General features: G+C 37.5%; 2 protein-coding genes across 2 annotated transcripts; one reads left to right on the top strand and one right to left on the bottom strand.

The window, feature by feature from the left end:
• Positions 1-3,068: 3,068 nt before the first annotated feature.
• Positions 3,069-15,671, top strand: LOC102717156 (mediator of RNA polymerase II transcription subunit 33A-like). Its single transcript, XM_006655123.3, has 12 exons — positions 3,069-3,598; positions 3,715-3,822; positions 7,054-7,407; positions 8,176-8,486; positions 8,805-8,896; positions 8,989-9,310; positions 9,412-9,607; positions 9,712-9,826; positions 9,992-10,150; positions 10,266-10,929; positions 12,546-12,755; positions 14,083-15,671. The coding sequence occupies exons 1-12, from the start codon at positions 3,069-3,071 to the stop codon at positions 15,171-15,173; spliced, it is 4,152 nt and encodes a 1,383-aa protein (XP_006655186.3). The 3' UTR covers positions 15,174-15,671.
• Positions 15,672-23,570: 7,899 nt separating this feature from the next.
• On the bottom strand, positions 23,571-24,944 carry LOC102716873 (protein LURP-one-related 8-like). The gene is made up of 2 exons (XM_040524215.1): positions 24,626-24,944; positions 23,571-24,488 (listed from the first exon to the last, which is right to left on the bottom strand). The coding sequence occupies exons 1-2, from the start codon at positions 24,869-24,871 to the stop codon at positions 24,090-24,092; spliced, it is 645 nt and encodes a 214-aa protein (XP_040380149.1). The 5' UTR covers positions 24,872-24,944; the 3' UTR covers positions 23,571-24,089.
• Positions 24,945-26,075: the final 1,131 nt, after the last annotated feature.

The raw sequence follows: 26,075 nt of genomic DNA, 5'->3' as shown, positions 1-26,075 counted from the left end.
ATTCTTAGATGGTGTGTGGACGTGCCCGTCAGTTTGATCCTGCAACTGATAAGATAAATAGTAAAAATAAGCCGATTGGCTATCTAGCCGATATAGCCGATAGATAACCGAGTAACTAGCCGATCGGATGTCGATGTAGCAGTATTTAGCCGATAGGCTGAGCAATCGGCTGTTGACAACTTGGATCGGCTGAGAACCCGACACATATAAACTCAAATAGTTAAATAAATAGTGAATCATTTGCTACGATCGGCTAAAACCAACTAGCACGTAAATCTCATAAGCCGATGCAGTACAAAATAATTACTGATCTAAGTAAATCGAACCGATTGGTATAAAATAATGCAGTAAGACAATCGACTACTCTATTAATATAAATATAATGAACATGTGGATCGGCGAATATCATCGGCTATAAACGACTAACAAATGACCAAGATCTATAAAATATCTGGTCTAGATTACTAAGAATAATCATAAAAGATCAAACCAAACCGAGACAATTCAAGACTATGCCTAGTAATGATCTAAATTGTTATCAAGCCGATGACCAATAACTTATCGGCTGGTACTTCGATAAAATATTGAGCAAGATGCGTTAGCATGATATAAACTATTTGATAGATACAGTCTAATAGATCGGACTGAACTAGGACAATATCAAATTGAATATGTCAAATAGTAAATATCAAACCAACATAAATCACCCAAAGTGATCAATCAGATCAACTCAGGATACAAAAGTAACCTAAGCTGAAACTGATACGATAACTAGCAACCGTACAAGCAAATCATAAGAACGGACTGAACCGAGACAGTTCTAATCTAGCCGATATGATTACCGTGGCCGGCGGAACATAAGACTTACCCCTTCGCCAGAGATTGAGATGATGCAACCCCGCGTCAGGTACCAAGTTCCACCTATATTAAAACCTTGGTGAAGAGAGTGGCGATACATCGAGAGTAATTGATCTATGTATTAAGAAGTAGATAGATGATTTACAACAACTCCGGGTATACCTATTTATACCCGTGGGCGGATACGAGTCCATATCGGATACAGCACACGACTTGTGATAGGTAAAAGGAAATAACAAATCATATTTGGACTCTATTTCTAATTCCTATCGAATACAACGTTGTTTCCTAATTGATAAAAATAAGTAATAAGTCTCTATTAGACTCTAACTTCTTAGAGATAAAAGGAAAAATCATAAACCAACTCTAATTAATAGATAAAATTATGCCGACATGTCTTGGTCTTTATGACTCCCTATTGAATTCAAACTCTTCCAGATAAAATTTTCATATGTTATTGTGTCTTTTCTTATCCGAATCCAATAAGAAATTTTATCAAATTTTAGTGTTAACAGGAAGCTAAGCTAAAACATTAGCGCGCCATTGGCATTAGCGTAGTGTCTTTCTCTTACTTAAGTTTTGTAAGATCAGCGGAGGTTATTACCGAGAGGACTCTTCGGCGCTACACCCTCCGCCCCATAGAAACTAAATCATTGCCAAAATCATGCTAAGCACAAACGTTAGAGGATTTTCCCTCTTACCGAAAAAGAGCAAAATGTAAATTCTAGCCATGCATATCCTTCTTGAATTTTTTATAACAGTTTTAGAATTTTACAATTGCACTCCTAATCAACTTTTAAATTACATTTCTACAAATATGTTTTACTTCAAACATAAAAATATAAAATGTTACATACTACGTGCTCTCAAGTTTTTACAAATGTGCTTGGAATTTAATGCATCCGTCCAAAAATAACTTGTGCTCTTCTTTATTCCAAAATAAGTTCTTTTGAAGCAATCATTGCATTAGAATTTGTGAAATTAGGAAACAATTATATTATAACTAGATAAAGTGGAGGACAATTGTATTAAGATTTGATAAAGTCGATAATATTATATTCTTTTTAATTTATATTGTTATGTGTGAGATAGATAAAAAATAAAGTTATTTTAGAATGGCAGGAGTATGTAGTTAAATGCTATGCATTATATGTTCTTTGGCTGTTCTAAATTAGTAAGGACACAATAATTTTTTTACAAAAACGTAAGGATAACAATAAAAATTTTTAGACTGCAAAAAAAGTAAGTCCCACTACTATATTAGTTTTTAATTAGATTTTAAATATGACTTATTATTCTCGTTCCAAAATATAAACATTTTTAAATTGTTGAATACAGTCACATCAGTTGTCAAATTTTAAATTTCGAATTTATTAAATTCTCTTTCTAAACATTTGATTCAAAAATTTTATGCAAATTTGCAAAAATGTAAGTTATAATTAAAATATATGTAGTAAAAAATCCAATCACAACAAAAATGATAATTATGTAATTTTTTAAATAAAACGAATGGTTGAACGTGTGCTAAAAGTCATCAACATTATCTATTAATTTTTGAACACAAAGAATTATCAAACACATCTTGTTCTAAATTTGACATTGTCACAAAGTCTTTTTATAAAAAATTGATTAGCATTCTCATCATTCGTTATGCGGTTGCTAGGCCATAGAAAATTAACAAAACCAAAAAAACAATGTATAAGTAAAACTTTTAGATAATTTTTGTTTATAGCGATTTACTAAAACGTAAACTATGATTGAGGCCTTGTTTAGTTCCGAAAAGCTTTTCGAAAAACATCACATCGAATTTTTGGACATTTAAATGGAGCATCAAACATAGGTGAAATGAAAAACCAATTGCACAGTTATGGAAGAAATCTTGAGACAAATCTTTTGAGCCTAATTAGTCCATGATTAGCCATAAGTGCTACAGTACTAATATGTGCTAATGACGGCTTAATTAGGCTCAAAAGAATTCGTCTCGCGGTTTCTATCCGAGCTGTAAAATTTATTTTTCATTCGTGTTTAAAACCCTTCTAATATCTGGTCAAACGTTTGATATAATCTCTTCTTAGGAAAATTTGCCATCTAAACAGGGACCTGAACGTCTCAAAATCAACACTAGAACTAATTTTCAAAATTTGGCTGCAAGCATATGACTGATCAGCCAACATGTACTAAACGATAGAAGCGATGTGACGGACCCATTTATGAAACAAGAATATTATCAGGGCCATAATGTAAAAACAAACAAAAAAAAATTCAGCATAGGCGCGCGCAATAAAGGCGAGCGACCGGCACCACCACCTCGGTCCTTCCTTCGCCTGTTCCTTCCACCTGTCTTCCTTCCTTCCTTCTCACCACGTTCCAAAACCACACGCTCCCCCGTAAAACCCACCCCGACCCCGACCCTCGCAGCAGTCGCGGCCATGGCGGCCGCCGCCGGCGCAGAGCTGGAGATGGAGCGGCGGGTGATGGCGGCCGTGAAGGCGTCCGCGGCGCGCGGCGACCCCCCGCTCCTGCAGGCCGCAGAGGCCGCGCGCTGCGCCCGGGAAGCGGAGCCGTCGTCGTCGTCCCGCGGGGACGGGTCTGGGGCTGGGGCCGGGGGCGTGCTCGCGGCGGCGCTGGTGTCCAACCTGTGCTTCGCGCATAACACGGGCGCGATGTGGAAGGTGCTGGACCAGGCTATGGCGTCCCGCCTCGTCTCCCCGCTCCTCACCCTCGCGCTGCTCACCCCGAGGTTTCCCGCCCCGCAACCCGAATCCTATCCCTCCCTCGGTTCGATTTTGTGCGGCGCGTTTGAGATCAATCTGATGGTGCCCGGGGAAATTTTTTTTTCTCTCTGTTACTTTGCAGGGTGGTGCCCAACCGACGGGCGCAGCCGGAGGCGTACAGGCTCTACCTCGAGCTGCTCGCGCAGTACACGGTATCATCGTGCACGGAGCGCGCGGAGACGAAGGCCATGTAAGAACTGATTGCTCCATCTGTGAGAACACCGTACGCTTGCTTGCTTCACATTGTTTTTGTCGTGCTCTGGATTTTTCGGTGACACGGATATATGCCAACTATGCCCACACAAGCATATAGGTGCTACAAGCCCTAGAATTGGTCAACTCGCATGTGGGATTCCGTCTAAATCCGCGGTGCGCTCGTGTTGCTGATGTTGATGTTGTTTTTTTCTCCCCTGGGTCATAGCCTCATAGGGTAGGGCCAGCGGCTGGGAGGGATTGCTTGCGCCGCCCCGGTGGGGCCTGTGTTGTGGGAGAAATTTGGTAGATCGAAAACGATGTGAATTTCCTATTCGTGCCATCTTGGTCCTGAAAGTTGATAGCACAAGGTCAGAAGGGCACTCCCTTCCTTTGTGGTGTACTGTGGTTTTCAAGACTTCCAAAGTGCTGCCAATATGCAACTTCCATGGTCCAAATGTCTGATTCACTGATTGGACCGTAGTACGTCATAAAAGAATACATAGGGCAGGATTGCCACCAATGCCCTTTTTTTTTTCAAAGAAAAAGTAATCCAAACCTGGTTGGACAATTGAAGCCCATGCTTGTCTCTGATCTTTGTTCACCTGTCACATTGTGATCTTTATAGGTCGTTTCATCGTTTGGACATTCATGAAATATACTCATTTGGATGGTAGTCCTTTCACCCTGTTGTGCAAATGTTGACATATCCTTTTCGCTATCATGCTAACTCAGTTTCTTAATAATAATGACAGAACAATTAAATCAAGCTGACTAACTGTCATATGCATGGCTGGGCGGTTGGTTGTGACAAGTACAACAGCCAACAGTAGTGTACAGTGATTTATTATGCTTACACGATGGCTGCATGCTGTTATGTGCACGTATGCACGTGTGCAAGGTTTGTAAAAAATAGTCACATGCAGGCAACAAGACCCACATGAGATTCAGGATGTCAGTCTTTTTTTCTTCTTGTTTGGTACATCAACATCGTCTACTATGCATATGTATTATCATTATCCTTTTTCTACTTATATATTTATAAAAATTGTTGGAAGTGTAACTACCTGAAAGTATTTTTCAGGCAAAATCTAGCAATATCATCTTTACATATCAAATCTGAATTTTCTGTTTATGTTAGTGATTTAGATATCGTGGTTTGACGGCACGTATCCTAAACTGAAATCTATTTGTGAATGGAGGGTCCGGGCCCTTTCTTTTCTCAATCCTCATTACTGCCACTGGATTATCATGGGCATGCTTCTCAAGATTATAAATGTTGCGACTTTGCAAAAACTTTCTTCGTCAACATTTCTTAGAAAGCTTTTTAAACTCAACTTACTGACTTTTAGTCTTCAACTCATTCATTTATGCCCTCAGATAATGGTCATAAGCTCAGTTTCATCCATAATCCATAATCCATTAGCACTTTCAAAGGGCTGTTAAGAGATTAGTATGGCATGGTTTGGTTCAGCTGTTTGCTATCCTTCTCCAGGTTCATCCATAGCTGCAGTTAACTCTGTTCGTCAGGTGTGCCTATGTATAAGGTTGCCCTCATCATGCATTCTTTGGTTACTCACCACTTTGGTTGTGCTTGTCATTTTTGTCAGGTCCAGGTAGCATAGCCTCTACTGTGCATAAAATTTGATACTTTATGCATTGTAATGTGTGTGCTGCTACTTTTATCTATATGCACTGTAAAACACATTCTTTGTTTTTTTTTCTGTTGTGCATATGTTTTGTTTGCATGTTTTATCTAAATGGCGATTGGGATATAATGTACCCTATTTGATTGATAATCAATATATTGGTAACTGGTATTTTATTAAGTGCTGCTGCTATAGTGTATTGTTTATATTTCTTGGACCAGAATACACCAGTATTTCACCCGATGCAGTCAATATATCAGTGTGATACAGACTTACATGTACGCAAGTAAACTTATATGTGTTCTCCACAATAATTAAATAAAATATGCACAAGTAATGTGTAATTACTATGCATATAGTAGCTGAACTTGCTATAAAATTCAAACGGAGTTTTGATTCAATTATTTGTTTTACATAATACAGCTTATTACATAATACAGCTTATGCTGTTAATAGTATGTGGGATCAAGACCATTTGCTATTTTTCATGAATTAGGGGAGGAATAAATCTTTAATGCCAGTCTGAATATTGACTATAGCTGGACTTCAGATTCTCCGAGAACAGGTTGTTTGTTCATCTTATGCTACCATGAATGCTGCTAGTGAATACTCTTATAAGTCAAATCAGCCCTCAACTCATATAGCCAACCATTATAATGCAGTTTGTAGAGTACTGTCAACAAACAATACGTCATGTGCAAGGGTTCATGGGGGTAAAGACAACCATGAACCCCCTCCCCCCCCTTACACATGGCACAGTAGTTTATTCATGCGATAACAGGATACAAAGCTATACATCTGATATATTGTATAATATATGATACTTGACAAGCCAGAATTCATGTGATGGTAGTTTGACTGTTATGCTTTGATACTCCTTATTATCTGCAAAAATCGTGGACCCTTAAGATCTTGTCAGATACAACACATGTATCACAGAACATAATGGTAATGAAACAATCATGAAATTGAAGAAGATTCGGTGATTCGTATTGTAAGCACAATCTTAAAATAGTACAGAGTACAAGGGATTGACACTCTCTTGAACTTTTGTACCCTCACATACTTATCTTACAGAAGAATCCTCTCATGTGCTCTAAATTGCTTCTACTTGCTTTGGATGAGTTCCTCTAGCTCATTCATGGCTTGGGTAGCTTATGACTACCCCTTTTATGTACACTCAACTAGTTCTCTTCCGAACTAAAGTAGAATCCTAATCTCTTTAGGCTTAGTATAGGAGTGAATTGTCCTAATTGGGTAGGATGCAAGTCGTTCCCCTTTCAACACTGGAATCCTCCATTTGGATCCTTAAATGTGTCCAAATAATGCGTTATGCAAATCATGCTGTCTCCTCACGTGTATACCTACTGGCACAACTCTTTTTGATTTGTGGTATTCATTCCATCATATGTGATCTGGTCAGAAGTGCTGTTTCCATGTCATCATGACAAGAGTATCTGTTTTTCTAACTACACTATTACTCAAGTACTCAGAGAATAAAATGTTTTGGTTATTTAATTTAATTATCAGAATTGTCAGATTTTCTGTATCGTAATTATCTTCATCATTTCCCATTGCAGGTTAGTCAAGTCTATTGATGATGCTTTGCATCTTTCAGATAGCTATGGGGTTCAGAAAATGGATTTTGGACATACAGTTGTTTTGTTTGTGTTAAGTATTATCAAAATATTGACTGACTGTATTCTGGAAGATTGTGGTTTGCCAAGTATTGCTAGTGAGGGACATGACATTTCATATGCTATTGGATCAGAGAAAAATATGAATTTAGATGGCACAGGAAGTTCACTTGGCAGGAGAGATGAGCACCGTGAATGTCTAAGGAGGAAGAACACAATTATGACTTTAGAAGTAGTTGAGAAGATCACTGCTAACAAAAATACTCAAGTTTTTCTCCGTCTAGTCTATCGCAACACGTATGCAGCTGCATTCTTGTTTCTTAATCTTTATTGCCTAAGAAAAAAAATTGAAATCTTATATATACAATTGCACACTCTTATAAATTTTTAAATTGATCCATCTCAATGCAGTTTTGTTTCAGGAGTTTTTTTTAGCTTTTGTTCCTTGAATTAACTTAGGTATAAAATTGAAATATTTTATCATATCAGGCTCTAATTTTGTGGCAGAAACGTATTACTTAGGAAATTCACTCAATCTTTTATCATGTAATAATGTTATCAAACCTGTCAATTTCCATCTCATCTGATCTAGGTTTGAATGATACAGCATCATTTGAGACAGATTTGTTAAACAACTGGTTTCTTGTCATCACATTGCAGTCGCTTGATATTCAGATGTGATATTTCTCATGTTTCTGAAATTTTTGAACATAAAGTTGCATGATATTTTGGCGGATGTGATGCAGTAAGATTTGATATTGCATAGCCATTGACAGATCTATTAAATGTGTTATGATTTAGACATTTAATTTTATGCTGCTGAAAAACTTCTATTTCAAGTTTTAGACAACTTCCTCATGGTTTGAAAGTTTTCACTGTTTTAGGTTTTGATCAAATTCTAGACAATTTCCTCATTGTTTGGAAGTTGCCATGCACTTAGTTGTTTCAATCCTACATGGAAGCTGGAACACATTTCCCCCAGAATATTATTGATCCTTAAAAGCTTCACTTACCTGGATTTAACACTGACTGAAAATCCTTTTATTTTTGGATGTGCTAGGGTAGACCTGAAAATTTCAGTACTTTGCTCCAGAGGCTTCAGCTTATTGGTGCCCTTAAGTCAAAGAATTTTGTAACTGCAAATAATCTGCTAGATAGCTTGATGACGAATATACGGAAAGTTATTACTTCAGGACATCAATTGCACAAGGGCAATCTATTGGGAGTTGTTGTTAGTACAAAGCCTTGCAGTTCTGCTTCACGCAGTGTCTTTGGTGCTGGAAAGAGCTCTTGTTGGATATCTTTTGACATGTTTATGGAGAACGCAATGGACGGAAGACAACTTGATACCATATCATCAATTGAAGCTCTGACAGGTACTATTATATACTCCCTCTGTCCCAAAATATAAGAACTTCTAGAGGATATCACAGCTATTAAGGAAGTAGGTAGGATTAAATGGGGGGTGGCTGTAATTGGTTGAAGTGAGGAAGTATGTGGAGAAATTAAATGGGGGATGGTTATGATTGGTTGAAATGAGGGAGTAGGAGAAGTTACTATATTTGGGGACAAATTTTGAACACTAGACATTGCTATATTGTCCTATTGGGACGACTTACTTTTAATAAGTTAACATAGCATTTTGAGTTGTTAATATACCCTTTTTATAAACTCGAAACCTTTGGTTGGCACAGAACTATCCAAGACATTTCAAGTTCTTAATCGGGCAACCTGGCAAGAAACCTTTCAAGCTCTATGGATTTCAGCTTTGCGACTTGTACAACGGGTTAAGATAACTTTTGAAACATCATTGTTTTCTTTATTAGCGATGGGAAAGCTATAATATTTGTTTAATTTAATTTTGTATCTATTTACTAGGATCGTGGCAGCCAAGAAGGGCCATTTCCTCATTTTCATTCTCGATTATGCATGTTATTGGCTATTGTACCTTTGTCAATTGCTTCCATTCTTAAGGAAGAGTCTGACAAGGTAGAAGGTGGAATGATATCTGTTAGAAGAGGAGAACTATTGTCTTCACTTCAGGTTCTAGGGCAATTTTTTGGTCTTCTTTCTCCTCCGCCAGCAGTAGTGCCATCAGCAAATAGTGCAGCAACGAAAGCATTAGTTGCTTTATCTATTTTGAAGGATCAGAATGAGAATGGTCACAATTCTTCCCAAGATATCTTCTCTATTAAAGCAGGTCTCCTCAGACTGATATCACAATTTTTAGTATCTGTCGTTGTGCATGTTTTATTACTAGTAAACAGTTATTTTTCTCTCATAATCATTCTTCAATTGCAGTGGGGAGTATGCTACATCTTATTGTGGAAGCTTGTATAGCAAGGAATTTAGTTGATACATCTGTTTATTTTTGGCCTAGCTATGTTGTTCCAGTTAAAGGCACCTCTGCTGTTGAGGAATCCCCTTGGTCAGCCTTAATGGAAGGTTCACCCCTTATGGGCCTTAAGGATGCACTTATGGTTACACCTGCTTCGAGGTGATGAATCATGGGCTTGTACAATTCAATTCCTTAAGAGCATTTTGGGTTAATATGTTTACTTACTAGCTTGATAAACGGCTGTTCCTTCTTGCTTATTTTAGCCTAGCAGAGTTAGAGAAGTTGCAACCTTTTGCGGTAAGTGGGTCAGATGAGGAAAAGTTGGCGGCTTCTAAAATTCTGTGTGGAGCATCCCTTATTCGTGGCTGGAACATTCAGGTATGATTTATCTGAGGGTAAGATATGGGAGAAATAAGATGTATGGCACATACAAAATGTTCTCGTCCTATTTTACAATCTTTGGTTTGAAAAAAGCTGTAGAATGTGTGACTACTGACTATTAATGACTTTGAAACTGATTGTTGCTTTCCCGTGTTCGTTTAGGAACATGTTATCCAAATGGTGCTTAAGTTGCTGTCTACATTGCTTCCCCTACATTCTGTATCGGATGGCTTCTATATACATCAAATGCCTATGCTGCATGCTCTTATATCCGGGATTTCTTCGGTTGACGTGGTTCATATTCTCTCAATGTATGGCTTGGTAAGGAAATCAATGTTTTCGCAGAGACTATGAATTGCTCAATTTTGGAATTGTATTTTAAATTACCAAAGAAATTTTCAATGTGCTGGATTGACATGATTCATGTACTTTTCAGGTTCCAGAACTAGCGGCCATTCTAATGCCTTTTTGTGAAATATTTGGATCATTACCTCTGTCTGATTATAGGAGTTGTAGTTTTGAAGAGCCTTCTGTATACTCAGTATTCTCATGTGCTTTCCTGTGTCTTCTTCGCTTGTGGAAATTTCATAGACCCCCTTTGGAGTATGCACTATCAAAACATGGAGTCTTTGTTTGCTCAGAGCTCAGTTTGGATTTTCTTCTGCTACTAAGAAATAGCCATTTTGCGTTGAAAAGTCTGTGTGATGTTAGCAGAAAGAGCATACTTCAGCTAGAGCCATCATTTCATAAACCGGTGCATATTGACTCATTTCCGAAGCTACGGGCATGGTACTTCCAGAATCAGGCTTGCATAGTCTCTACTCTTTCTAGTTCTTACAAGAGGAAAAGTATCCTCGAATTAGCCAATAAGATACTGAAAATTTTCTGCCATAAAATGTCAAAAAGTGGCATCCCTCCTGTCAGTTCCCAATCAACATCAAGTTCCAGTACGGCTGGTTCACCTCTAGGTGCACAAGATGATGTCTGCCAAGGGCCTTCAGCTACTGCATGGGAAGTGCTGGAAGCGGTTCCTTTTGTCCTGGAAACTGTTTTAGCTGCCTGCGCACATGGGAGGCTTTCATCTCGTGATTTGATTACAGGTTTTTATTTAGTATTCTGCATTTTACTTGCATGTCTAACTCTGGTCGTCAATTTACACTAACTGAATCTTTCACTTTCTTTTAACTAATACCCTCCTTTTCATAATGAAAGTTCTTAATTCCTTCCAATTCATAGTACTTAGTTTAGTTGTCCCATAAGTTATACTGGCTATTTTAGTTTAGTTGTCCCATAAGTTATACTGGCTATTTTTTTACTGCAAAAGCTTGAATCAAATGCCTTTAGTAAGAAAATTCTTCTGCGCTTTTAAAATCATCAATTTAACTAGGTTGCAAGACTAATACTTGCATAAATTTCATCTTGAATTTTAAAAGTGCTTCTTCAATACTCGTATATTTCTCTCAATTAATTTGCAAAACATTTCCATCTACGAATATACCTTTGAAGCATTTAGTTCTCGATCAGATCACCTAAATATTTAGATGGTACATATAAAAGTTGGTTTTAGACTTCCATATCCTGTCTCTATTCTGTTTTCAACTGATCAACTGGACCATGCATGAATATGTTTTTTTCCTGCAACTCGTCTAAGTATTTCATCAGATTGTGGGGTTTTATATTTTTACATGATGAAATGTAGTGTCGTTTAAGATTAGGTAACATTTAAATTGGGTAATTTTTCCTTGTAACATTGTGATTCAAGCTGATTTTTTCATGTTGGAAACTTGCTTGTAAACCACCTCTTGGGAGAGCATTGCCATTAACCCTAGGCAACAAAGAGCATTTCCTGGTTGCTGGCAACTTGTTATAGGAATTTCTGATAGTTGACAGTGATGACACCAGTGGCATAGCTCAGGTGGACATCCGACCAGCCTGAGAGTTGTCTCCACCGCTGCTTGGGGGTTAAAGATCTGGTTAAGTGGACTTTGCTCTTGTAAGGGCAAACACATCTGTTCTTGTAGTTCCAGGAATAATGTAGTAGGATCTACCAAAGTCTTAAGGAATTATGGATATTTTTTCTTCATATACCATTATATAAAAAAAGAGTAATGTACACTAGGACAACTTGCAAGCTGGGTGCAATTATGTAATTCATCTTAGAATTTTCTCAAACAAATCACTCATCTTGTTTCATTAGTGTAAATATCATTAAACACCTATCATGTAGATTGTTCGATGCTAGATTAGACATCATGGTGACCTCATCACAAACATGGGAACTCATGATCTACTAATAAGCCAACAATGCTATACCGTTCATTAACAAATCTCTCATTTGTGGTAACATGCAGGAAAATATGGAGGCTAATTTTCCTTTTTTTTGTTTGTTTTCCTACGCCTAAGCTTTTTCTGTCCATGTTTTAGGTCAACATGTTATCCAATTTATCAATAAACAATCCACATGATATGTGTTTTAATGAGATTTGCACACTCAGAACAAGATGAGTTGCTCATTTGATCAATTCTCTAGATGTGTGACTAAAATGCACCCGCCTCATAAGTTATGGCATCATGAATATATTTTGTCCTAAAAATTCACCTTCCAGCTATCTACAAATTCTTCTCATTATCAAAACTGAAAGACATCAACTGTGTTTTTTCACTATTAACTGTCAACTTCATATTTACCAGTGCATACCATTACACTCCCTTACAGGCTTGCGGAATCTTGCGGATTTCTTGCCTGCTTCAGTTGCAGCTATCGTCAGCTATTTTTCAGCAGAAATTACTCGTGGCTTATGGAAGCCAGTTATGTTGAATGGGATTGACTGGCCCAGTCCAGCTGCAACTATTTCGGCAGTTGAGTCTGATATCAAGGAAGCTCTTGCATCTGCTGGTGTTCATATTAACATCTCTCCACGAGCACGTATGTTGATGTCACTTGTATACAAATGGCTCATTTCTGTTTGCTACATAATAGCTACCTTTGTTTCTATTTTTCCATTTCCAGTTAGTTATAACTTGTTGATCGCAGTATTTGATATTTGAACATTGTTTTATCAAATCACTCCTAGTTATTTTCATTTTTATGCCAAATTTAAGTTATACTCCCTTAGTCCAACAATATAAGAACATCTAGATGTCCAATTTTTTTATCAACCAATTCAAGATCCTAGCAATCTAGAGGTGCACCAGGTGGCAGACTTACCACTAGTCCACTATCACCAACATCACTTGGCATCGCATTTAAATTTTTCATATACAAATTCTTTTGGATATCAAACTTTGAGTTTTTTATATTAATGCGCATTTAAAACTCCAATACAATTTCCCATTCATATTTGAAGTTTCAAAAAGTTATTACAAAACTGCCATCATGCCCATATGTTGCAACAGATATCACTAAATATAGTTAGGTCTAAAATATAAATGCAATAAGTAAATTTTTATTCTCAAATCTGAAACTAATTTACTCCCTCTGTTTCATATTATAAGTTACTTTGAGTTTGACTTAAGTTAAATCTCTTGAAGTTTGATCAAATTTATTGAAAGATATGCTAACATCCACAATATCGAATTAGTCTCATTAAATCCACCATTGAATATACTTTTTATAATATATTTATGCTATTAAAAATATTCTTATATTTTTCTCTAAGTTTGGTCAACCATAATTTTTTGACTTAGAACGAGCCCAAAATGACTTATAATATGAAACGGACTAACGGGGAGGGTACATGATTATATGAGATCAATCAACCACCCACATTGCATATCTCATGCAAAGATGCAATGCTTTCCTAAAAGAAGATTTACAAATACTAACAAATGTGTGCTTACATATTCATGACCACTAAAGATCCAGAGTGGGGTGGGTCCATATTCTCTTTTAAAGAGTAAGCAATTGAGTAAAATTTATTTTAGGATCTACCAATACCTCCACTTCAATAATTAATAACTCAACTTTTAGCAATGTGTACATAAAAGGACAGACACATTTCTTGATAAATTAAGTGGCTATAATGCAGGAGTCGTATGCCACATGTATATACGGCTGTTATCATATTAGCCTCTTCAATGTTGTACTTCCTCATTCATGTCAAGTAGGTGCTTGGCAGGTGATAGAAAATTGGTAGCATATTATCTTCATATGTGAGTTATCTCATGGAGAATTTATCTTGAATTTAAGATCATAAGGTCTTTAAATGTAAGCATCATATGCTATAACTGTTACGGGTCACTCAATCCTACAGGTTCACCTATCCCAATGCTTCAATTACCAATAGCGACTCTTATCAGCTTATCAATAACTGTTAAAATGGAGGAAATTAATCATTTACAAGGAATCATTTACAAAGGAGTGGAAATTTGTGCTACATCAAGTTCATGGCCTAGCATGCCAATCATAGGGGCATTGTGGATACAGAAAGTTCGGCGGTGGCATGATTATATCATCTTGTCATGTTCAGAGACGCCCTTTACCAGAGATAAAAATGCAATTGCTCAACTGATCAGGAGTTGCTTCTCATCCTTCCTTGGGCCTTTGGTCGATGGGCGCTCTTGCTTTGTAGCAGACAGAGGAGTGAATAGTCTGCTGGGGAAGGCTCACCAAGAAAGAGGTCCCCGGCTTTCTATATCCCCAGGATTACTTTACACTCGATGCTGCCGGATGTTTCCTGACAACTATTTTGTATGTGAGGAGATTTTCAAGGTTGTCATTGAGAGAGCCCATGCATTAGCAAATGAATGTGACTCTAGTAGGCATCATCTTCTGAGGTCTGGTCGGCTGCCGCTATCTTCTGCCTCATGTTCTGTAGAGCAGATAGCATCACTTGCAGCATCTATGCTTTGTCATGCTGGTGGTATGAAGTTGATCCGTCTTCTGTATGAGCAGATTCTGCCAACAATGCTGCTTTCGACTGGTGAAGCGAAGCTGGGTTGTGCCGGACCAGTGTGCAGCAGTTTCGAAGGATTTGCTTTGGCATATGTTCTCCTCGTTTCTGGGGCCAGCATCTGGGGAGTGGGAGAAACCTCCTCAGTTTATACTTCACTTTACACATCGAAGAGGCAAAGGGTTGTAGATAGGCACTTGGAGTTCATGGCCAATGTAATGGAGGGCAACATTGAGCTTGGTTGTGGCCAGGTCGCATGGAGAACCTATGTTGTCTGTTTTGTGGGCCTGATGATTGACTTTGCGCCAACATGGATCCCGGAGGTGAAGCTCGAGACGCTGCAGAAGTTGGCGTCTGGGCTTTGGAAGTGGCACGAGCGTGATCTTGCCCTCTCTTTCCTTGAGCGAGGGGGTCCAAAGGCCATATCTACAGTGGTCGAATATATTCAATGATATGCTTTGTGCCATACATTTCAGCATTTGTGCTCTCTTGCTCTATACAGGCATACAAATCTTACAGCTGATCTGACATGCTCCCCATCAGAGAAACGTACGTTAGAGCAGATCGCTTGCTCTGAACTGGAAGTCTATACTACAGAATACAGAAGGGATATCCAGCAGTTAGGTGTTTACAGCTACTCACTAAACAACAGGTTCTTAACAGTATATTTTACAGGTCAGTTCTTATTGTGTTGTTACTGATCTTTGTGCATGTGTATATAATCCACGGAATGATGGGAACAAGATGCCATCTGCCAATATTCTCTTGGTCGCAATTTGTATGCACAAATGTAACTCAAATGTCTTAGAATACATATCAATAGATCAGTGTGTATAGATAGTGCCTCTATTTGGGCCCCGAGGCCACTGGCACTGATAGGTATACGAGCTGTAAGGCCCTTTTCATTTTTTTTCAGCATAGTTGCCACTACAATGACATTTTTTTGATAAAGGAAGTTTTTATTGATCTTAGATGATTATATCAAGATGATACTAATCACTCAAAGATCATTTTCGGTCTCTGTATAACTAATATGCACATAACTAAAAACTAGACACAAGCGTAACTAAGTATTAAAAAATAGAGTAAATTCTAGCTAAGAAGAAATCCTGACATGATGTAAATGATCTTTCCGGTTTAGTTGGAGATTAGGTTGTTTTACGGTTTTTCAATGTCTTCTGAGGAACTCAGACCAACCCTTGGGTTGGAGCCATGAATCAACATCAGCAAACTTGTATCGACCATAATATTGCTGAGAAGCTGGGAGAGAGAAGAGGTAGACCAGATGAAGTTCTTCGATGAAGCATAAGTTTGCAACTTGTCCAAGCAACCAAACTTCTGGAACCAACATTTCCTATGCTGTGATGCAAGCAAGAGAAAAGTTGTTACTCCCTCTACCCAAAATATACTAGGTACGTCTCATAATAAGATTATTTTGTCTATTTTAGTTTGTTCTAAAATAATTTTAATTTTAATTTTTCATTACATTGGAGTTTATAATGTAATGAATAAATACATTGGGGGTGATTGCCAAACGACATATTTACAAATGAAAAATAATATGTAAATAAAAAATTATATATGTATTCTTAGCGATCTAAAAGCTAAGATTGATAAATAAACTCCGGTGAAAAACCCCAAACCTAACTCTAAATTTAAGGATAAAAATTCAAATTTTGGCTAGTATAAACATAAGCAAATAGATGTGGTGATTGAGAATAGATGAAGTAGGCAATAATTGTATTGGGATTTGATAGAGTATAATGTTTTTAGTCTTCTCTTTTGTATTGGCATGTGTGGTGAGTGAAAAATTAAGTTATTTTCGATGGAGGGAGTAGATAGTAGACTTTTTTTTATTAAGGAGAGCGGTAGGTAGATAAAGGCAAAATGAAAGATATTATGGTTGGTTGGAGCTAGGCGGCAGGAGAATAGCTATATTTTGGAAGTAATTTTCAGTAATAAAAATAGCTATATTTTAGGACGTGGTGAGTGAAACACACGCTATTGAGTACAACTATTTATCCAAGAAATCAACCAACATGAGTCAATGAAAAAACATTTCCATCTATTATACAACCAATAAACTAATAAAATAATTTCTATGTTAATATTTGGATGGATGAGATCTATGCTTATAGTGGGATTGTGTATCCTCTACCATTATCATGATACCATTATAACTACTATTATAACTATTGACATATAGATTTTACCTTACTATGATACATATTCAAATGTCTATGTTACTGCTATAGTGATAAAGAGTATGAATTCTTTATTGGACTAGTGCGACTATCATAGACCACTCAAAGTTTGGCATGGCCTGTTGTCGCTCAATGATAGAGTGACATGGAGTCTCACTCCGAGAAGCATTATTTTTGAAAATAATATTCCTTTAATATAAAATTATAAAAATAAGTTTCTAGCATATGCAATTGTAATAATGTCATCCCATCAAACTAGGGAAGTTCACATACAACACTACATTGAATAGCACGAATGACAAACCTGTTGAACTAGGGTTTTGACATAACCCATCGTCTTCCCGTTAGATAAGCACAGTGCCACAAATTTATTTTTGTAATTTTTTATTAAAATAATAATATTAAATCGTATAAGAAGAACGCGGTATATTCGTGACGGAGAAAAAAAAGTGCCTATGGTTTATTCCTGTAGGGGAACCAAAAGGGTTGTTTTCAGATTAAATTCCGTGAGATCGAAACGTTTTCCTACGTTCACCGGTCTACCTCCTGCAGAGCAGCAGGAGAGAGAGACGTATCTGACTATTTTGCATCTAGCTTTCTTCCTGATATATAGATTTTGCGTCTAGCTAATAACAGAACGTATGAAATTAAGTGAAGCGGTAGCAGATGAGCCGTTGGTCAGATAGATCCTTTTGATTTTCGGTTGCAGACCGATGAGGAGATTCTCGACAGCGAGAGGACAGCATAGAGGCCACTTCTTTGCAAAAATTATTGCAAATCGGTCGGAACACAACGGTGGCCCAATGTAGTGTTGTGTTTGTTCAATGGGGGCGCTTTTCGTGTTCAATTCCAGTATACCACTAGCGACGTGGCTAGTGAGTTAGTATCTCCGTAGTAAACATAATCATTTTTTGATCATTTACTGAAATTAAAGCGGAGGAAAAAAATACTATCGTGCCTCTTATTAAATGGGAGATGGACGATGGTGAAAGCGTCGGTATAAAATAGGAAGAATCTTAAAAGAGAAATGATCGGTGTGACGATAATAATATAAATAGCGTTTTGATACGAGTTAAATCTCATAAAGTACTTTACATTTTAGCATTTTAGAGTGGTCATATCCTTTCGCTTCTAGCTATGTTTGTAAGCTAAAATTTGAATTTTTATCTTAAATTTGAAGTAGATTTTAGCTTTTTTTCAATCAAAGTTGATTTCCAGTCTTGGCTTTTAGAACGCTAAAAAAGATGTATATAAAATTATTATTACCAAATTATTTTTTATTTATATATATATGTTTAGATTTTCTTAATAAGCCAAACAATAACCCCTCTAGTATCGGCGTATCAAATCTCAGGCATTAAACAGAGCAAACGAGTAGGTAAAGAAATTGAGCTTAGTCAGTGGGACATGCTACTCCCTCTGGATCCAAATGTAGTAAGGGCTTCCAAGATTTAAATTATATTTTAAAATTTAAGGTATCATGTAATACTAATTCTAACACCACTTGTCTCTTATTTAAATTTTTATCTATTTTAGCTCCAACAACCCTGCACTCTCTGTATTAGTATGGGCACTATAGCCTTTTTATTTGAGTCTTAATGTCTGCAAAACAATATATAGTAGCTTACATTTACATTTAAAGAGGGAGGTAGTAAGATATGTATAGGATGTGTGAACGTGTGTAAATTTTGAATGGAACTAACTTTTTCCTGCTTTGTTAAAATGGTGCTTTACCTAACCCGTTCACCTTGCCTATTAACCCTTAACCAACCCTATTTCAGTGGTTGCTAGCATGCGACACATCGTAACTTCGCTGTCACGGCAGAAAACTTGGGTGAAGCCCACCCAGTAAAGGCTCGTTCCGATTACTCATATGTTCTATCAGAACATATAGTGGACGTATTGTTTTTCATAATTACACGGTAGACGTGCGTAATTATACACGCACGCTATTTTATGTAGCACCACGATCATATATCCACGAATACGTACGATCCGGTTATAGAAAGAAGTACACCGAGAAAATCAATGGTATGGTGAAAGCTTAATTGATTGTGAAGATGTTATTATATATTTTCAAATAAAATATAAATGATACTGAGTAGATCAAATTGTTATAGTTTGGGATAAGACGAGCCTACGAAAAACGTACGTGCGATTGGGAACGCGAGGGATACGGCACGGTGAAATATCGTGCGCCGCAACGAGGGTCCCGTCCCGTCAGCGGCGGACGAATCCGGCCGGCAACCTCGCATCGCACGCGCGCTGACCCACGGCCGCAGACAACACGCCACGCCGCACGCACGCACGAGCGAGCGAGGCTGGCCGGCATGCATCTCATTTCCCGTTAGACTGCCTTCTTTTTTACATGAAAACCAAGAGGAATGATTTTCTGACTATATCGTGTAAGCGAAGAAATTAACTGCTATAAAATTAATAATATATTTTTAAAAAATATAAGATAATAAATTTATATAAAAAATATTTATAAAAAGATTATATCATTTTTTTAGAAGAGAAAAAAACTCTACACGGCCCGCCCGGACACGCTGACGGGCAGTTCCAAATCCAAAGGAAAACACGCTCTTCGTTAGGGTATTTTCATCCCATAACACTAGATATAGTTTCTATCAACTTCACATCATACAAACACCACTATTCCATATGAATGTTGTGTAGAAATTATATCTCATACAAAACATGGTTTTATTCTCTTTTCCCATTTATTTACTTGCCACATCATCTTTCATCCTAGACGATAATTTATTTAATATTATGAACACTATTCTAATCATTGGGTTGAAAATGCCCTTATTAGAAACAACAACACGCAGAAATCAGGGCCCCGGGCGGCTTCGCTACGTTCGTTTGTGTGCGTGACCCCGCGACCTTCGTCGGCCTGCTCGCTCGCCTGCCCATATTCATCGATCATGGGCTCCTTCGGAACGTCACGTCGGTATCACGTATGAAACGGTTCAGTTTTGCGCCTTGTTTAGTTGGCAAAACTTTTCGTTAAAAGGGTCACGTCGAATGTTTGACTAGATGTTAGAAGGGGTTTTTGGACACGAATGGAAAAATAAATTTCAGATTCCGTAACCGTGAGACTAATCTTTTGAGTCTAATTAATCCATCATTAGTACATGTTAGTTATTGTAGCACTTATGGCTAATCATATCCTAATTAGGCTCAAAAGATTCGTCTCACGATTTCTCCCATAACTATGTAAATAGTTTTAATGTTCATATATATTTAATGCTTTATTTAGGTGTCCAAAAATTCGATGAGATATTTTGCAAAAAAATTTTGAGAACTAAACAGGGGCTAAATTGAACATGCCAGAGATCGCTCGCCCTGTAGGAGCATTTGCAGTAAATACTCTATCCCATCATTTTATAGAATTATACTATGATAAAAGTAAATATTTATTCGTTCATATGTAATTTTTTAATATAAAATCATGTTTAAAGATAAATTTAATAGATGGTATCGTCGTCAAAATGATAGTAATTATCGAACCCGAGATAGTAAAAAAAGATCAAGCTGTTTCTTATTTAAAACAAAATTATTGCGTCTAGACAGTGTCCCGATGGTTCAAAACACGGTACTCGGGGTAAGCTTAGGGCATTCTCAATAACTTATCTAAATTTTATTATTTATATTGTAATTTGGAGGGTCATCTAAAGTTGCTTCTATATTCATATTATATCATTTGTATAATATTTTATAACCATCTCATCTCATGTTATTATTGCTCTCACTTATTATGATTGAATGTTGAGATGTGGAGGGAGAAGAAAAAACATTCATACGAGGAGTTTCTCTTTTTAATATAAATGATGTTCTATTTTTGGACGATGGAATAGAGTATGAGCAGTTGAGCACCATTTTCTCCCTCACACATGACTCATTTATACGTATTGTACTAGGGTAAAATATTATTAATGGTCAAAGTTTTATGAGTTTGACTATACTTTTTATTCAAAACGATAATAATTACAGAACTGGAGGGAGTAGCATATATTTTACGCTGTGGATTTCGTATATTGGGATTTAAGTTCCAGATATTAGCCTGTGATTTCCAAATTTTACTCCGTGAATAGTTTAATGCAATACAATCTTTTTAAGTTACCGAGCGGTGAACAAAATGATTGAAATAACAAAAAAAAACTTAAAAAGAAAACATGGCACCACTTTTAAGCAAATTTTTTTGAATAAATTCATACCGGTCTCTCGGCAAACTCGGTTACTGCTATTATACCGGAGAAAAGTTCAAATACAAACTCTTTATTTTTTTTAAAAAAAAACTAGTAGCAACTACTCGTTAGCCAGATTTCAAGTTCAAAATTTTGGATCCAATTAAACTTCTGATGTAGCTAATGCATGTGTAATTGTTCACGATTCAGCCATATAAAACGCAGTAATTCGCCTGTAGACATGGGGATCCACATTGTTCTGACCGACATAAGAGCAGGTAGCTATATCCCATAAAAAAACCAACTTTTCAATTTTTATGTCTAGCATTTCACTATCCGTCTTATTTGAAAATTTTTCAAGAAATTTTAAAAAAATAGTCACACCATTTTTAAGAATTTTTTTAAAAAATAGTCACACGTGAAGTACTATTCATGTTTTATCATCTAATAAAAATAAATTTATTAATCGTAAATTTTTTTAATAAGATAAAGAGTTAAACATTATATTAAAAACTGAAAAGTTGATTTGTTTTGGGACGAAGGGAGTATGAACAGATTTTAAACAGACAAGACAGGAGAGAGAAGAGCAGTGAACTACATATTTATATCCAGCGGCAGCACGGACTCTAAGACTCAACGTGTGTATGACATGTGAGACCAGATATTAATTTGTAGTATATGCTTTGTAGGTAACTATTGTATTGTATGAATTAGCTATTATATTAGCTATAGATGAATTGAAGCTAATAGTTGGCTATACTATTAAACTTGCTATAAGAGTTGTAAAAAGAAAAAGAAAAGAAAACTCTCGCGAGATACAATCTGATCACGTACTACGGTCGTGTTCTTTTCAACTAAATCAGTTTCCCTCGTTTTTTACGAGTATGCTTCTCCAATTACTAAACAATGTATTTGTTATAAAAAGTTTATATAGAAAAGTTACTTAAAATATCGTATGAATCTATTTAATAAGTTTTTTTTATAGCTAATAATAAATTAATGATATGCTAATTTGGTACTATATTTTACACGTCGTTTACTTACGGACGGCCTACGTACTACTGTACTTTCGTTTGGTTTGAAATTCTGCTGAGAATTGGGCAAAAAAAATCATCACCACCTTGCTGCTAACGTTGTCCGAGGTCGTTTTCGCGATGAATTCAATTCAATTCGGCCGGTGGAGTGGCCAACTTTGCAACGACCTGCACTTTGTGTCCATCAAGGTACGGATCGATATATATCGTGCTATGCTAGTTAACTACTCGTATATTTTTCGTGTATTTCAATACCATTTTTATATGAAAAATGCATATAGCATATTAATTACTCTGTTTGTTTTTATTTGATGTTTTTGACTTAGATAACGTTTGACCAATCATCTTATTGTAAAATTATGTAACTGTGCAAAATTATAACTCATTTTTATAGTTTTTTAAGTAATAAATCAAATCATAAGAAATAATTAATATTTTTTGAATAAGACGAGTGATCAAACGTAGATTCAAAACTGAATGGTGCGAAATAAAAAAACGAAAAAGTAGTATTTTAGTATCATTTTCTTATATTTATATTTAGAGTACATTCTACACAACTGCAAATACTTCGATAAAACTATAGTTACCTATTTAGATGTCAAAAACTAAGACTTTCTACTCTATTTGCTACGTCAAAGAGAGTATAACACCAATAACATCGTCTTTTTCCGTTTTGGCCTTGTTTGTTTTAGTTTAGAATTATTTGATCTGGATTATAGAAACAATCTAAAACAAAAAAATTAGATTATTGTGTCAATTTATTATAATCTAAGCCTACGTTACTATAATATGATAAACTCCGAGATTATCGAGTGACTAAAGAGTCACCCCGTTGAGTTACTTTAAATTAATTTCTGATTTTACCATTCATTGTCTGCTTAACTGGTTTTAACTTATAATAATCTAACTTTACAGTAATATGTTTTAACAATCTGGATTAACATAATCGTAGGTGGAAAAGTCCACAGATTTTTTGTTGTTAATGGAATCTGCGTTTGCATTCTTCAAACGCAGTGAACCACCAGAAAGGAAAGCTGATTCTTTCCTCCACAATTTATGTTTATATAGGATAAAAAATGGTGACGTCTCTTTGGTTCCTTTGGGCAAGTTTTCCTGACACACCAACATCTCCATCTAACCAGTGTAGCTTGAAGATTCAACTACTTTTTACAAGTACAAACAGTGTCCGAAAAGGAAGAATTATTTCTCCAAACATTCTTCACAAGACACGCATTTTTGTTTTCCCTCATACTGAAAGCTCAAGCTAACTTGATGTCAAAACAAATCGAAGATTGTATAATCTTCCAGAGCAAATATCTTCTTCATCTTTGCTAATCCAGCTGAAGAAACCAAATTAATACACAACAAATTAATAAAATAAGATAGAAGTAATTAATCATATCAATTGAGATAAACACTAGGAGAAACCAAGCTCAAAGCTTTATTTATAGGCATGCATCATGATAGTCTCTGGCAAGCACCAGAAATTTCCCTTGTGAAGGAAACAAAAAAAAGGGCTGGGATTTACAAGTTCATATACCCCCCCGTAGAAGACGTTTGATCATCATCTATCCTATCAACCTCTTCTTTTTTAAGGGCACGGTTCTGTTTTCGTTAATTTAAAATTAGAAAACCCAGCACTTATAAAACACCTCTGGATAACCATCTACGTCTGTTTCATAACCCTAAATCCTGAACCCGAAACCGTAAAAACATCACACCCCTACATAGAAAAAATGCTTCAACCAGCTGGTGGTTTAATTATCTCAGCTGATGAGTGAATTGATGACTTGCTAATCTTGAAGCATAAAAATAGAAGGTGTCTTGAGCTGTGATGGAATCAAGGAGCCTTTTGTTCCTTGTGGCACACACGCAGGGAGCTGTGGTGCAGGGGAGCTGTAAGATTCGTGCAGCCGGCAGATCGAGCGAGGAAGGCTTCACGACGCGTGCATCTGGTCGAGGAGGATGACGACGGCCATGGCGAGCGCCGGCTCGAAGCCCGGCTCCACCACCAGCCGGAACACGTCCGGCCCGACGGCGGCCTCCTTCCTGCACACCGCCGCCACGCGCCGCCGCCGCCGCTGCTGCTCGCCGGCGGAGGGGGAGGCGAACACGTCGAGGCAGCGGCCGGCGTACGAGCCCTCCACGTCGTACCGGCAGGCGCTCGGCGCCGCGGCGGCCCCGGCGGACGACGCCCGCGCCGGCGAGAGGTGGGCGAGGGACTTGCTCGGGCGCAGGCTGACGTGGCGCCGCGCCGTGAACCTCTTCGGCGCCGGCGCCGCCGGCGACGCCGCGTCGCCGTCGTAGATGAGCCACTCGTCGGCCAAGCTCAGCTTCTGCAAACACCACAGGAATCATCAAAACAAAAAAAAAAACGCATCAGCATCTGAATCTCTTCTTCCTACCAAGAAACAGAGAAGCCGGAGCATCCAAGAAGAGATCGAGAGGACGCGAGCACGTCACGGTCACATACCTTGCGGCGGATGGTGAGGAGGGCGCGCCCGTCGGCGTCCATGAGCACCACCTCCCTGGACGAGCCCCCGGCGTAGCTCTCGACGCGGAACACGAGGTTCCCGGCGCCGTCGAACACCGTGAACCCCTTCCCGTTGAACAGCAGCGACCGCCGCCACACCGTCAGCGACACCGCCTCCCCCTTCCCCTCCTCCACCGCAGCCGCGGCGGCGGCCACCGCCGCGACGCCTGGGTGCACCTTGGTCATGGCCGCTGGCCGCTCGCTGGCTCTGCGCGCGGAGGCGGCGGAGCAGAGCAGAGGAGGTCAAAGAGAGGCGGAGGCGAAGTGGTGGGTTGAGAAGAGGCAATAGTGTGGCTGCCTTGCATTTATAGCTGGGGAGACGCGTTGACGGAAATGCCCCTGAACGTTTGGGTTTATTTACGAGGGATGCCATGATGGAGATTAGTGGGCTTTTCTGCCTCTTTTTGCTAACTGCGAGAGCATAGCATCAAAGGTCAAACGTCAAAAAGGGTGGTTAATGGGTGGTGTCATGCCATCACTAGGCTAGCAATTACTTGGTATTATTTAGATGACACAGTCTTCAAAAACATATGTTGATGATTTTTTTTTAATTTATCAGTAATATAATCATGTATTACAACGTATCAATACAACTAATGATAATTGCACAAACGTATAGAGAAAATAAATGGTTCATAAAGATAATGATAGACTATACATGGAGAAAAGTGACATAGGTGCATAGAGAAAAAAAAACGGTTTTCTTAAAGAAATCACTTGAATTTTTTTAAATCACTTAATTTTTTTCTAGTTTTCTTAAACAATGATTTTTACGTGACGTAGGATGGGGAGAACATATGGCTCCACTCTATAGTAGTAGAGATATATTAAATAAAAGTGTAAATTTGTTTTTCAAGACCAATCAATAATATTTTAGAAGTTATTAATAAGTTAAAGTTCAATCTTAATCTTAATCTTAATCTTGTAAAAAACGACATAAATTATAGAACAACGGGAAGTATATATACATTAACTAATTAATAGTATATTTGGAGTACCATAATATTCTTTTGACAAGCTCATATCACCTTTGCACAAGAGTATAAAGATAGTAAAATGAGCATTCACCTAACATGGGCATCGGTGCATGGTGTTGCAGATGATGCCGAAAATTCACATTGCTCAATCTGTAAACTGTCAAAGCAAGAGGTTAATTTTGTGGATTCAGTTTTCCTTAAATGTTTTATTTTACTGTTGCCAGAATTTTGTACAGACAGTTTAAGGACTTAATGCAGTGAAATTTATTTTTTCCCTTTATTTTGGAGGAATATGTATTCTTCTTGGTGATACTTTTTGTTGCCTCTTTATGTGGTAGGCACAAACTTGGAAAGGAGTGGACGGAACACATGGTTGTTTGAGTTTCTTTCTTTTTGTATTTAGATGATTTAAA

Source organism: Oryza brachyantha, chromosome 5 (genome assembly GCF_000231095.2).
Source record: "Oryza brachyantha chromosome 5, ObraRS2, whole genome shotgun sequence".
Lineage (NCBI taxonomy): Eukaryota > Viridiplantae > Streptophyta > Magnoliopsida > Poales > Poaceae > Oryza > Oryza brachyantha.
Note: the sequence above shows the minus strand (reverse complement) of the source record. Positions and strands in the feature narration are given on the sequence as shown.

Excerpts from the sequence above, each read along its gene's own strand:
- LOC102717156 (XM_006655123.3), top strand. The coding sequence starts at position 3,069 with ATGAAACAAGAATATTATCAGGGCCATAATGTAAAAACAAACAAAAAA. Across the intron at positions 7,408-8,175 it reads CGTCTAGTCTATCGCAACAC|ACCTGAAAATTTCAGTACTT; the intron begins GTATGCAGCTGC and ends GTGCTAGGGTAG. Across the intron at positions 9,608-9,711 it reads ATGGTTACACCTGCTTCGAG|CCTAGCAGAGTTAGAGAAGT; the intron begins GTGATGAATCAT and ends TGCTTATTTTAG.
- LOC102716873 (XM_040524215.1), bottom strand. The coding sequence starts at position 24,871 with ATGACCAAGGTGCACCCAGGCGTCGCGGCGGTGGCCGCCGCCGCGGCT. Across the intron at positions 24,489-24,625 it reads TCCTCACCATCCGCCGCAAG|AAGCTGAGCTTGGCCGACGA; the intron begins GTATGTGACCGT and ends TGGTGTTTGCAG.